This window comes from Procambarus clarkii, chromosome 75 (assembly GCF_040958095.1).
Source record: "Procambarus clarkii isolate CNS0578487 chromosome 75, FALCON_Pclarkii_2.0, whole genome shotgun sequence".
Taxonomy (NCBI): Eukaryota; Metazoa; Arthropoda; class Malacostraca; order Decapoda; family Cambaridae; genus Procambarus; species Procambarus clarkii.
The window spans coordinates 27644675-27658580 of NC_091224.1; the positions used below are offsets into that span (position 1 = coordinate 27644675).

Sequence of the window (13906 nt, forward strand, 5' to 3'; positions counted from 1 at the left end):
CACCTCACTGTGGCCTGCCCTCACACGTCACTGTGGTCTGCACTCACACCTCACTGTGGCCTGCCCTCACACGTCACTGTGGCCTGCACTCACACCTCACTGTGGCCTTCCCTGACACGTCACTGTGGCCTGCACTCACACGTCACTGTGGCCTGCCCTCACACGTCACTGTGGCCTGCACTCACACCTCACTGTGGCCTGCACTCACACCTCACTGTGGCCTGCACTCACACTTCACTGTGATTATCTCAGTTTCTGTTAAAATTAGATAACAAAAAATCACTTAGTTTCCACTAGGATATATTAGATAAATTTTGAGTAATTTTAATATGATTATAATGGTGAGAGTGGCATCACTTGCGGTGTTGTGGTTGTTAGCGGAGGTGGCGTGCAGCGGCCTGCGTCGTGAGGTGGAGCGCCTGCAGGACACGCGGGGCGCCACCATCACTCGGATCCTCTTTGGTATAGAGACCAGCTGCGAGAGAAGCTCCTGGACCCGGCTGCCCCTCGTCGGCACTCTCCCCCACCTGTACGAACTCTACAGCCGGCGGCGCCTGCTGGTGGCCGGTTACTTCCCGGCCGTCGGGGCCTCCTGCGGCGACGGTGTCACGAAGGTCGCTCTGGCCCTCGGTGCCCTCATCCTGCTAGCGTGGGGCTTCCTGCCCCGCTGCTTCCACGAGCTCACGCAGGAGGACGAGGCCCTCCAGCAGCCAAGTTTGAGGTGCCGCTGCTGGGCCTCCCGCAGGAGGCTGGCACCCTCGCTGGGGGTCCTGGAGAGGCACACGTCCTTACTGAGGCTGGCACCCTCGCTGGGGGCCCTGGTGAGGTACACGTCCCGGTGGAGGCTGGAATTTCTTGGAAAATGGTGTCTGACGCTGAGGGCCTTTGAGGAGCTGTTGCGGAGGCTGGGGCACATAACCTTCTGGTACGTCTACCAGGTGGAAGGTCAGGTCTTGGAAGGGCTCGAGTCCTCCCAGACCACAAGGCTCCAGTACCAGTGGTTTGGTGCACCTCCTCCTTCCTCGGAGAATACCTCGGACCCTGAGGCTAAGCTCACACTCCTGCTCAAGAAAAGAGAGGAAAAGGAGAAGGAAGAGAACGGATTGCAGGAGGAGAAGATACTAGCCAAAGATAAGAATATACTAGCCAAAGATAAGAATATACTAGCCAAGGACGAGAAACTAGCTAAGGAGGTAATGAAACAAGCCAAGGAGGATGAGGCACTGAAAATGAAGAAAACCAGAAAAGAAACGAATGGTGTTATGTTCCGCCTAGGCGTGTGTTTCACCAACATAATCTGCTCCCTGATATTCATCCTTTTGGTCCTGTGGACCGGCAGCGTCCTGTTGTCCATCTTCCCCCTCCTTATTCTGGCCTACATTCTTGGGGCCATGTTCCCGGGCGTGGCCACCTTGCTCTTCAACATTGTTATGGTAATATTGATAGCTTCGATTGCCTTGGTTTTCATCGTGTTATTACCATTTATATTATTTGCGATGATTTTGGTTCACTTCTTCCCCATCGAGACGTTGTCGCCCGCCGTGGAGAAGATGGAGAGGTGGGCAGACAGGTGCAGACGGCCACTGGAGCGCGCGTCCTCCTAGCGGTCCGGTGCTCGGGCAGGGTGACAGTGAAGGTCGCTCTGGTCCTTCTTAGCGGTCCGGTGCTCGGGCAGGGTGACAGTGAAGGTCGCTCTGGTCCCCGCTGCAGTTCTACCTCTGGCTGCTCCCTTAAGCACTACTACGTCTGGTGGGAGAGGTAGTGGAATCGGTTATTGAACCGGGGATGGTATTGGAACCGGTTATGTCTGGGAAACAGGTTGTGAATCAAGTCAGTATTTTGGGACAGGAGCTGTAACCATTATAGCTGGAAGTTAGATATTTGTGCATGCTTGAATATATATATTTTTTTTAATGTGTTATCAATCATTGCTATAGATCAATATGTTTGCCTCAATAAATTTGAAGCAGGACGACGGGATCGATGTACCATATTGTGGTCCAATGGGCACCCAACCCACGGACCACAATATGGTAAAGGTTGTACAGCCTAAAGTCCGCCCGTTAATAAGGCGCAGGTCTCGGATGCGCGCTCCATCCCACTGTTCTGCTCCAAACATTTTTCCAGTGAAATATCACAGGCCATCCTCCTCTTTTGGTAGTACTTATTGTAACGATAAGGACCATAGTATATATACCCACCTACAACTCTGCTTTCAAGACCAAGCAGAAGGAAGAGTGATAATTATTAATTAGTTATACTATTATTATAATAATTATTAAAATAATAATTGTTGTATTAAACAATTAACACTCTTCCTTCTGCTTGGTCTTGAAGGAAGCCGGCCTCGGCTTGGGGGATGGGCAATGTTCTGAGGGCTACAAGCATTGGTACCTGAGTGAGGCTGAAGAGAAGACTGACTAGTTCTAGATAGTAGGCATCGATCAGTCTATGGTGTTGCGCTCTGGTTGTCGGTCTGGAGTGGCCTCTCCAGGGCACAAAGCCAGGGTAAGTTGATACGGGGGAGAAGTTGTTACCCAAGAAGCAGGTCCCCACCCCCTACCCACGGCGCCGAAAGTTTCCAATGGAAAGGCAAACACAAGTACAATTGGTTCCAGCCCCATCGCAGGAGTTGTCAGAACGAGGTTGAAGGCAACAACGAATTGCCTTAGGGGGCTCCAGCTCTGGAAGTTGCTCCGAAGTTGGTAAAAGAGGGCACAGGGACTCCAAGCCCAGAGACTGGTTCTACTGAGAAATAATTAGTTACTGCGACGAGACAGGAAAAGAGTCAACAGATCAGTGAGCAGAGAAAGGAAGCCGAGAGTGGTGATAGCCTGCTGTGTCCTCAACGTGTACACGGAGGAGGAGCTGCAAGTGACAGACGAGCACGGAGACGACGAGCCATCCTACGCGTCAGTGTGGATCTATAACGAGCGGGACACCACCTGTCATCGCAGAGCAGATTTACTAGGAACCAAACCCCGTCTGCCATCGCGACATGGAATCTACGAATAATATAGCAGACTGATAAGGGAGATAATCTTTATTTTCCCATTGTCCCTTGAGTCAGGTTTAGTTTCTCTAATAGGGAGTGATAACATTAGATTTAATGCAAAGAGATGTTCAGACTCATTGATGTGCGTAAGGATATAAATTAATGACTAGGTTTTCTTATGTATATGTGCAAGAAGGTAAAAAAAATGCTTGGGTGATAGTCACGAGCAGTTTTGAATGTGACTGAAAAAGTGGGAGTTTTTCACCTGTGGCCAATGTAGATATTATTCAGTAAACCTTCATTTTTTTATACTACTAGCGTGTTTGTTTTCTATCCTCCATTGTCACTATGGTTTTAACGAGTGAGCTGTTGCACACCATACCCTTTCAGAAAGTACTATACTGGGACCTCGTTCTGACAGTTCCTGCGACGGAGCTGGAACCAATCGTATCGGCGTTTGCCTTTCTATTGGAGACTTTCGGCGCCGTGGAGAGGAGGGACATGGGTAAAAGGGTAAAAGCTTTTCCCCTGTATCAACCTACCCTGGCTTTGAGCCCTGGAGAGCCCACTCCAGACCGACAACCAGAGCGTAACTCGATAGTCTCCTGAGACTGATGGGTGCTTACAAAAAATGGGAAATTTATGATACTGCCACTGAGATTAGAGTATTACTTAGTATCACTGGGCCAAGAACCTGAGCGGACCCAGTTGGCGACCTGGTTTTGACGGTTTATGCAGGACGGCTCGGTCAGAGTGGACTTAAGTTTTCGCGTTTATGGACGCACCTGCAGAAGGAGACTATAAGAGGACTGAGTCCCTTCACTTGATTTGGGTGAATGGCCGGGTTTGAGAAGGAACCCAACCCCGTAGTGAACTGAGATGCTTCCCGGTGGTGATCAGTGGCTCCCAGTAGGACGGGGTGCTAAGACCCACAACACGAACGATAGGAAAGTTGGCGAACGATAGGGAAGGTAGATGATGGCTGGAAAGATAGTAAGTGGTATGGAAGTAGTAGTAATAGTAGGCATCCATCACGCTCAGGAGACTAAGGAGTTGCGCTCTGATGTCAGCCTGGACTGGAGTGGCCTCACCAGGGCGCAAAGCCAGGGTAGGTTGATTCGGGGGAGAAGCTGTTACCCAGGCAGCAGGTCCCCCCTCTCCACGGGGCTGAAAGTCTCCAATGGAAAGGCATACGCCAATACGATTGGTTCCAGCGCCGTCGCAGGAATTGTGAGTTCCGGGGATGACCTTGGTGAAGAAGGGCACAAGGACCTCCAACCCCGGAGACCGCCGTGGTCGGGGCCGGAGAAGAACCACCCCATCAAGGGTTATGAACGACCCCAGCCTCTTGAAGCAGAGCCTGGGCCGCACGACCCTCGGGAGGTGGACGTCCCGGTCCCGCACCTACGGGTTCCAGTGTACCGGTAAAGAATAACGAAGGTCAGGTAATTATTAGCAGCACTAAACCACAGTGATGAAAGGTAAGAAAGATTGTGAAAGATGGTGGAGGGTTGGGAAGATGGTGAAGGGTTGGGGAGATGGTGAAGGGTTGGGAAGATGGTGAAGGGTTGGGGAGATGGTGAAGGGTTGGGAAGATGGTGAAGGGCTGGGAAGATGGTGAAGGGTTGAGAAGATGGTGAAGGGTTGGGAAGATGGTGAAGGGTTGGGAAGATGGTGAAGGGTTGGGAAGATGGTGAAGGGCTGAGAAGATGGTGAAGGGTTGGGAAGATGGTGAAGGGTTGGGAAGATGGTGAAGGGTTGGGGAGATGGTGAAGGGTTGGGGAGATGGTGAAGGGCTGGGAAGATGGTGAAGGGTTGAGAAGATGGTGAAGGGTTGGGAAGATGGTGAAGGGTTGGGAAGATGGTGAAGGGTTGGGAAGATGGTGAAGGGCTGGGAAGATGGTGAAGGGTTGAGAAGATGGTGAAGGGTTGGGAAGATGGTGAAGGGTTGGGAAGATGGTGAAGGGTTGGGGAGATGGTGAAGGGTTGGGGAGATGGTGAAGAGCTGGGAAGATGGTGAAGGGTTGAGAAGATGGTGAAGGGTTGGGAAGATGGTGAAGGGTTGGGAAGATGGTGAAGGGTTGGGAAGATGGTGAAGGGCTGGGAAGATGGTGAAGGGTTGAGAAGATGGTGAAGGGTTGGGAAGATGGTGAAGGGTTGGGGAGATGGTGAAGGGCTGAGAAGATGGTGAAGGGTTGGGAAGATGGTGAAGGGCTGAGAAGATGGTGAAGGGTTGGGAAGATGGTGAAGGGTTGGGAAGATGGTGAAGGGTTGGGGAGATGGTGAAGGGTTGGGGAGATGGTGAAGAGTTGGGAAGATGATGAAGGGTTGGGAAGATGGTGAAGGGTTGGGAAGATGGTGAAGGGTTGGGGAGATGGTGAAGGGTTGGGAAGATGGTGAAGGGTTGGGGAGATGGTGAAGGGTTGGGGAGATGGTGAAGGGTTGGGAAGATGGTGAAGGGTTGGGAAGATGGTGAAGGGTTGGGGAGATGGTGAAGGGTTGGGAAGATGGTGAAGGGTTGGGGAGATGGTGAAGGGTTGGGAAGATGGTGAAGGGTTGGGAAGATGGTGAAGGGTTGGGGAGATGGTGAAGGGTTGGGAAGATGGTGAAGGGTTGGGAAGATGGTGAAGGGTTGGGAAGATGGTGAAGGGTTGGGGAGATGGTGAAGGGTTGGGAAGATGGTGAAGGGTTGGGAAGATGGTGAAGGGTTGGGGAGATGGTGAAGGGTTGGGAAGATGGTGAAGGGTTGGGAAGATGGTGAAGGGTTGGGAAGATGGTGAAGGGTTGGGAAGATGGTGAAGGGTTGGGGAGATGGTGAAGGGTTGGGAAGATGGTGAAGGGTTGGGAAGATGGTGAAGGGTTGGGAAGATGGTGAAGGGTTGGGGAGATGGTGAAGGGTTGGGAAGATGGTGTAGGGTTGGGGAGATGGTGAAGGTTATGGAACGGGATGAAAAAATAGAGAAGGTATTGAAGGGTAGTGAAGATGGTGAAGGGCAGAGAAGATGACGAAGCAAACGGGAAGGGAATTATCATGGGAAAGCGCCAAGCTATTAACACTATTAACCACTTGGAAGGGGTTTGGATAAGGATATAGGATGAGACGAGGGAAAGGAATGGTCCCCAACCACTTGGACGGTCGGGGATTGAACGTCGACCTACATGAAGCGAGACCGTCGCTCTACCGTCCTGCCTAAGTCCAAGTGAGCAGTGAAGAGAGGATGTAGTGAACATTCGGCGTCCGTGACCCGAGCCACGCCGGGTACTCTCTCAACTAACATAATATAAGGAAATAGTTGCAGTGGAAAACCGGTCAGACACGGTGTGCCTTCTAGTGTAACCAGTCAGGTCTGGGTAACAGGTTGTGAAACTGGTTAGGTCTGGGGTGAGAAATAGTGGAATCGGTTAGGCCTCTTAGGGAGATATGTAGTACAATGGGTTAGACCTGGTTGGGTAAGTAGGGAAACCGTTTAGTGCTGCTCTAATTGTTGCTTATTTTGGGTATTACGTTGTGCCGTGTTGACGTCCTGATGGGTTCGCTTATAAAACTGGCTCGCGGCTCGTCTTTGTGTTCAAACTTACTACATCATTTTGATGTAAGCTTGAAATCCAGCCCACCCTCCGAATAGACAGTACATTTTAATACTAAATATAATAAGTACATTCCTGACTATCGGCATAGTTCACAAATACACTTAATCGCCAGCAACGCACCAAAATATTGTGAATATTAGACTTTACCTGAAAAGCTGTATAGAAAACAACGACCTAACCTAACCTTTTTAGTGTAGGAGGACAAGCATGTAAATAGCATTTATTGCTTCTTAATTACAATTAGTACTTAACCTATAGCTATATTGATATAATTTAATATATACAATTTTATAAAACTAATAAAACAAAACTAAAGTCTTTCAATAAATTATATAGTAACTAAGGATATTTTCAAATTTTGTATAAAATCTCTATTATTTAATAAAACTGAAAAATAAATTCTTTATATTTAAAACTTATGTGCATAGAAGTTAACACGAAAACTTCATCCTAAAATTTTGAGTGTATTAACAGAAAATGAGGAAAATATATGGGGGAGGTAAATGTAATGGCACAATTAAGTGTATTTATGTACTATGTAGACAGGTAATGAATGTACTTGTTATATTTAGTATTAAAACGTACTGTCTAATCGGAGGATGGGTTGTGAAATCATACCCCAAATCAAAACCTTTATTCCTAAATGGATTTACACAAATACCGTACAATAATTACATAAAAGCCACCATAATGATTAGTACGTAAACATTATCATTATTTACTAAACAATTTGTTTTTACGTTTTATTTATCAGGGATTTACATAAAAGTAACATTTTGTATTTATATTATATAGATTTTGGAGTTAGGCTGCTTGTTGAAATTGGTGGTCGTGTGCATTTTACGGCTCTGTGTGAACGTCTGTCTACGTTCTCAGCATATATTTTGCATTAGTTAAATTGAGTTTAGTTTTGTATTATTATTATTCTGGCAGAGGTTCCATTTTAACATAGGTTTCGTAAGAAGGGAGAGTTTGCTTTGGGTGATGCTATATTCCTGGTTTATTAGTTCGGTTCTTCTTTAATTTTTCCCCCAATGGTGGTAATGTGGTTTTGAGTCCGAGTGAAGGACTTTTTCTGTTTGGGGGAAAAAGTTTAGTTCCCTTGATTTTATTTGTCTACTGTGAAAATTTGTCCTTAATTGATCATTAGTCGATACACCAAGGAACATTTTCAACTAGAATATTTACGCTACTACCGGTACAATCATCAATCAGTACAATCACCTGTACAAAACATTTACTTGCAACACCAAAATTTACCAAATGTTACTTATTAATGATTTCTTCTATTCAAAACAATAAATAACTGACATAGAGGTAGCAGTAGTAGGCATCCTGCAGACTTGGGAGACTATGGAGCTGTGCTATGGTTGCCAAGGCTCAAGTTGTGTTCTCTCCATGGCATACCTCAAGAGGCACGGTGATGTTTAAGTCATCAAGGATCAGAGTATTTAGGAGTTGGGTGATGTTCACGTCTGCAGTTCTTACACCTGGAGTCAGGTCATGTTCACGTCTGCAGTTCTTACAGCTGGTGTAATGTCATGTTCACGTCTGCAGTTCTGACTCCTGGAGTCAGGCCATGTTCACGTCTGCAGTTCTTACACTTGGAGTAATGTCATGTTCACGTGTGCAGTTGTGACTCCTGGAGTCAGGTCATGTTTAACAAACAACACAGAAAAAAATCGATGGATACAGCGATAGCAGGCGGCTTGACATCTTTGAGGCACTACACATTAAAAAGTCAACACCAGCAATCAACAGCCAATTAATGCACAACTATTAATGCGCATCCATCAGTATACTGAGACTGATGGATGCCTACTACTACTACTATTCTACTTACTTTATGACTCCGTACCAATATAGAAGCATCAAGAGGAAGTATGGCCAATAGGCCCTTTGCAGTTACTTCCATTCTTCCCTCTCATTTATCCAATTTATACCCATTGCACCGTGTTCTGTCTTATGTTGGTCAAAACTTTGTTCACCTCATCCAAAACTGTTGCAACATATCACTTCACCCAAATGCGAGTATATAAGACAAGCTGTTCAATGTTAGCATTAAGTAAAACTCTGTTTAGTGTTTTCAGGTTACAGTTGTGTGTGTGTAAACTAAAGTCTTTGAAAATGTAATAAGCTATTATGAAACGTGTTCAAGCGTCGCATCAGACTGGAAATATAAAGGAATTTTGGAGAATTGATTTTCAATTACCATCGACAGTAAAAAGAAACATAAGAAATATTGAGAAAATTCGTATTAGAATTTATATATATTAGTATATATAAATATATATATATATATTATTAGTTTATATATTATATATATAATTATATATATAATTATATATATATATATATATATATATATATATATATATATATATATATATATATATATATATATATATATATATATATATATATATATATATATATATATATTAACATTAGTATATTTTGGTAGCAGTCTTTCCTGTAGACATATTTTATTAAATATGACCGAAAAAGTAAGATTACTTTTTATAGTAAGATTACTTTTTAAAGATTAAAAAGATTTTAAAGATTTTTTTTAAGATTAAAAGTAAGATTACTTTTTTTACTTTTTTTAATTTTAAGATTAGAAAAGTAAAATCTCTTCCCATAACCAAACCATCGCCAGAGAAATCCTAGTAAACAACACAGAAATCATCGATAGATACAGCGATAGCAGGCGGCTCGACGTTTGCGAGGCACTACACATCAAGAAGTCAACACCAGCAATCAACAGCCAATTATTGCACAACTATATTCTACCCACCTCAAGACTCCGCTCCAATATAGAAGCATCAAGAAATATGGACCAATAGGCTTTCTACAAACACTTCTATTCAATATCCATTGTTTCGTGTTCTGTCTTGTGTTGATACTTTTAATACCCTATTAATATCCTCTAATGCCACATCATCCTTCCCACCTTACTCAAATGTAATGCCACATCACCCTTCCCACCTCACTCAAATGTAGATATAAAATCAGGGAAACGCAAGTTCTAATCAGTTGTGTATTTGTGAAGTCTTTGAAAATGTAATAAGTTTTACGAAACGCGCCCGTGTCGCGTCAGACTAGAAATAAAAATGAATTTTGGAGAAGTGATTTTTGATTTACCTCCAACAGTGAAGCATAATGTACGAAAGATTGAGAAAATTCGTGTTAGAATTATTAATCTTACTTTTTCGGTCATATTTAATAAAATATATATATATTAGTATATTTTGGTAGCAGTCTTTCCTGTAGACATATATTATTAAATATGACCGAAAAAGTAAGATTAATAATTCTAACACGAATTTTCTCAATCTTTCGTACATTTCTTTTCACTGTTGGAGGTAATTCAAAAATCAATTCTCCAAAATTCATTTTTATTTCTAGTCTGACGCGACACTTGAGCGCGTTTCGTAAAACTTATTACATTTTCAAAGACTTTAGTTAACACATACACAACTGAATAGAACTTACACATCTCCGATTTTGTTTATATCTACATTTGAGTGAGGTGGATGGGGTGAGGTGGTATTTAATAAGGTATTAATTTCATCAACACAAGCCAGAACATGAAACAATGGGTATTGAATAGAAGTGATTGTAGAAAGCCTATTGGTCCATATTTCTTGATGCTTCTGTATTGGAGCGGAGTCTTGAGGTGAGTAGAATATAGTTGTGCATTAATTGGCTGTTGATTGCTGGTGTTGACTTCTTGATGTGTAATGCCTCGCAAACGTCAAGCCGCCTGCTATCGCTGTATCTATCGATGATTTCTGTGTTGTTTACTAGGATTTCTCTGGCGATGGTTTGGTTGTGGGAAGAGATTATATGTTCCTTAATGGAGCCCTGTTGCTTATGCATCGTTAAACGCCTAGAAAGAGATGTTGTTGTCTTGCCTATATACTGGGTTTTTTGGAGCTTACAGTCCCCAAGAGGGCATTTGAAGGCATAGACGACGTTAGTCTCTTTTAAAGCGTTCTGTTTTGTGTCTGGAGAGTTTCTCATGAGTAGGCTGGCCGTTTTTCTGGTTTTATAGTAAATCGTCAGTTGTATCCTCTGATTTTTGTCTGTAGGGATAACGTTTCTATTAACAATATCTTTCAGGACCCTTTCCTCCGTTTTATGAGCTGTGGAAAAGAAGTTCCTGTAAAATAGTCTAATAGGTGTTGTGTTGGTTGTCTCTTCAGAGGTTGCATGGCGTTTCACTTTCCTTCTTATGATGTCTTCGACGAAACCATTGGAGAAGCCGTTGTTGACTAGGACCTGCCTTACCCTACAGAGTTCTTCGTCGACTTGCTTCCATTCTGAGCTGTGGCTGAGAGCACGGTCGACATATGCGTTAACAACACTCCTCTTGTACCTATCTGGGCAGTCGCTTTTGGCATTTAGGCACATTCCTATGTTCGTTTCCTTAGTGTAGACTGCAGTGTGGAAACCTCTGCTCTTTTCCATGACTGTTACATCTAGAAAGGGCAGCTTCCCATCCTTTTCCATCTCGTAAGTGAAACGCAGCACGGAACTCGGCTCAAATGCCTCCTTCAACTCCTGCAGATGTCTGACATCAGGTACCTGTGTAAAAATATCGTCAACATACCTGCAGTATATGGCCGGTTTCATGTTCATGTCGACTTAGACTTTTTGCTCGATGGTACCCATGTAGAAGTTTGCAAACAGGACACCTAGGGGAGAACCCATGGCGACCCCATCTACTTGCTTATACATGTGCCCATCAGGGCTCAAGAAGGGTGCCTCTTTAGTAAAAGCTTGGAGTAGTTTCCTTAGGATATTTTCTGGTATGTCAAGAGGAGTACAGGCTGGATCACGATACACTCTGTCGGCTATCATCCCGATTGTCTCATCCACTGGTACGTTAGTGAACAGCGATTCTACGTCCAACGAGGCTCTTATCCCTGTGGCCCGTGTGCCTCGCAGTAAGTCGACAAATTCCTTTGGAGACTTCAGGCTGAAGGCGCAAGGAACATAAGGAGTCAGCAGGCCGTTGAGTCGCTTCACCAGTCTGTACGTGGGTGTGGGTATCTGGCTAATGATTGGCCGAAGTGGGTTTCCAGGCTTGTGTGTCTTGACATTTCCATACGCATATCCAGGTTTATATTCCCCAATGATCTTTGGCAGGTGGAGTCCGGATTTCTTGGCGTTCACAGTTTCGATCAGTTTGTTGACCTTTGCTTTCAATTCGGCTGTAGTGTCCTTCGTTACCCTTTGGAACTTAGTTTGGTCAGAGAGTACGAGGTTCATTTTCGCCAGATATTCGTCTTTTTTAAGAATGACATATATTGGCGACTTGTCACCTCTCCTGACAACTATCTCCTTGTTCTCACGAAGGCTTTTAGCTGCCGCTTTGAGCTCGGGGGACAGTATGGTGCTTCTGTAATTGCCTCGATTCTTTCCTCCTTCTGCAATAAGTTCTGCTTGTAAGGTATCTTTGGTAGTGACCTTCTTTTGTGTCTCGAGGTCGAATATGTCGTCCAACAGAATTTCCAACTCTACTTTCCGGGCCATCTCACTCGGTCTGGACATAACGTGACAGTTTATGCCCAGATTTAGGAGAGTGACTTGGTCCTCAGTGAGGTTAATTCCTGCAAGGTTCAGGAAGCCATCTCTTGGTCGTGGAATTGCCATAGGTCCTCCATATAATGTTGTTAGTTTCTTGATAATCCTTGTTTCAGTGCTGAGGTGATGTCGGTCTGTGAGGATGTCGAGGTGTTGTTCAATGCGGGTACGGATACTTTCGTCGATGTTGCTATTTCTCCACTCGTTTGTAGCATGAAGTAGTTACGTTTTGTTGTCTTTGATTTCATGTGACCAAACTAACCAAACTAACTACTGACCAGTAGTTAGTTTTTCCTTTGTTGTGTATTTAAAGGTTACAAAACATACAAGACAAATGCCTAAAGGTTATGGATCTCTTGAAGCCCCTCCGCTTCTGGACAGGAACCGAGGACGCAGCAAGCATTTCCCCTCTGGATCTCCACACTGAGACGCTGAAACAAAAAACTGGAAGCCCTTGGGTCTCTGGTGACGTCAATGAGCTTGGAACCCAATTCCTTGAGAAATCCCAAGGCACTCTTGCCCCAGGGGCCATGCGTCTCAGACGCTATGGGAACAAAGAGGTATTGACCTTCCAGTCGCCTGTACTTGAGTGATTTAGCTGTTTCCCTGTGGTTGGCCGCCCCACCTGCTTGATCAGCTCCGAAGTGTACATAGGTGTCAGCCAGGGTGGATACACATGTGTACTCCCACACCAACTGTCTACCCTCCTTCCATGAGTATATGGTGATGCCATCAGGGCGAAGTGCGGGGAAATCCGGGTTTTGGACCCCTAGGATGCGAGGTTCTCTCTCCGCTGGGCACCTAGCTGAGACGAGGCTTCTCTTGATGATGCCATTGACCTCGTTGTGTCTTGCATGCCAGCCCTTTGTGCTTCCGCAATGCAACCCATGCAGTCCGTATTGGTCTGCTTCCACCCTGTTGCAAATACACTTGTATTCAGTGTGAATTGGGGCACCAAGGCGGAGGGCCACTGCTACACGAAGGGATTCTGGATCTATGCGCGTGCCCATTGCTGACATGGGTACTGCCAGGAGGAAGTCTCCTGCACGGGGGCACGCACAGCTCTGAGGCGGGCTTTCTCCTTGTCTGATGTTGCGACGCTGAGCATGGCATCAGCTACTTTTTCCACTAGAGGGTGGTCCCAGCCGGACTGTTTGTGTTGTTTTGTTGGCTCTATAATGGTTGCTGGGGCTGCAAGAACATCCCACTGATTTGAACATTCAGTGAAAGCAGGATCGTGTATTCCTGCTGAATCTCTCAGGGTTGCAGGTAAAATATCTCTGACGAGGTCGTGCGATGCATGAGAGGAGGAAAGGAAGGCTGGTAGAGCAATTTGGGAGGCTGTGCGGACACCAAGGACGCCGAGTCTTACAGGAAGGGTTGTTTGATCCCACTGAGAGTCGTCCAATGGCAAGTTCAGGACTTTCACCAGCAAGGACCTCAGAAGGGTGTCATACACATTTAACTTAGGGCTGCTGTAGGATGGCGAACATCTCAGAAAGTAGGTCAACTTAGGGAGAGACAGACATCTTGTGAGGAGAAAGAGAGCATCATGGGCATCAATCTTGTCAATATATATATATATATATATATATATATATATATATATATATATATATATATATATATATATATATATATATATATATATATATATATATATTAGTATATTTTGGTAGCAGTCTTTCCTGTAGACATATATTATTAAATATGACCGAAAAAGTAAGA

The 13906-nt window shown here is 44.8% G+C and overlaps 1 protein-coding gene across 1 annotated transcript; it reads left to right on the forward strand.

Moving 5' to 3' along the window:
- Positions 1-306: 306 nt before the first annotated feature.
- Positions 307-1914, forward strand: LOC138356906 (uncharacterized). Its single transcript, XM_069313425.1, has 2 exons — positions 307-1636; positions 1689-1914. Exon 1 carries the CDS (start codon positions 330-332, stop codon positions 1602-1604), a length of 1275 nt encoding a protein of 424 aa, XP_069169526.1. The 5' UTR covers positions 307-329; the 3' UTR covers positions 1605-1636; positions 1689-1914.
- The last annotated feature ends 11992 nt before the right edge of the window (positions 1915-13906 follow it).

What these genes read in the sequence shown, in the direction of transcription:
- LOC138356906 (XM_069313425.1), top strand. Translation starts at nt 330, where the DNA reads ATGATTATAATGGTGAGAGTGGCATCACTTGCGGTGTTGTGGTTGTTA.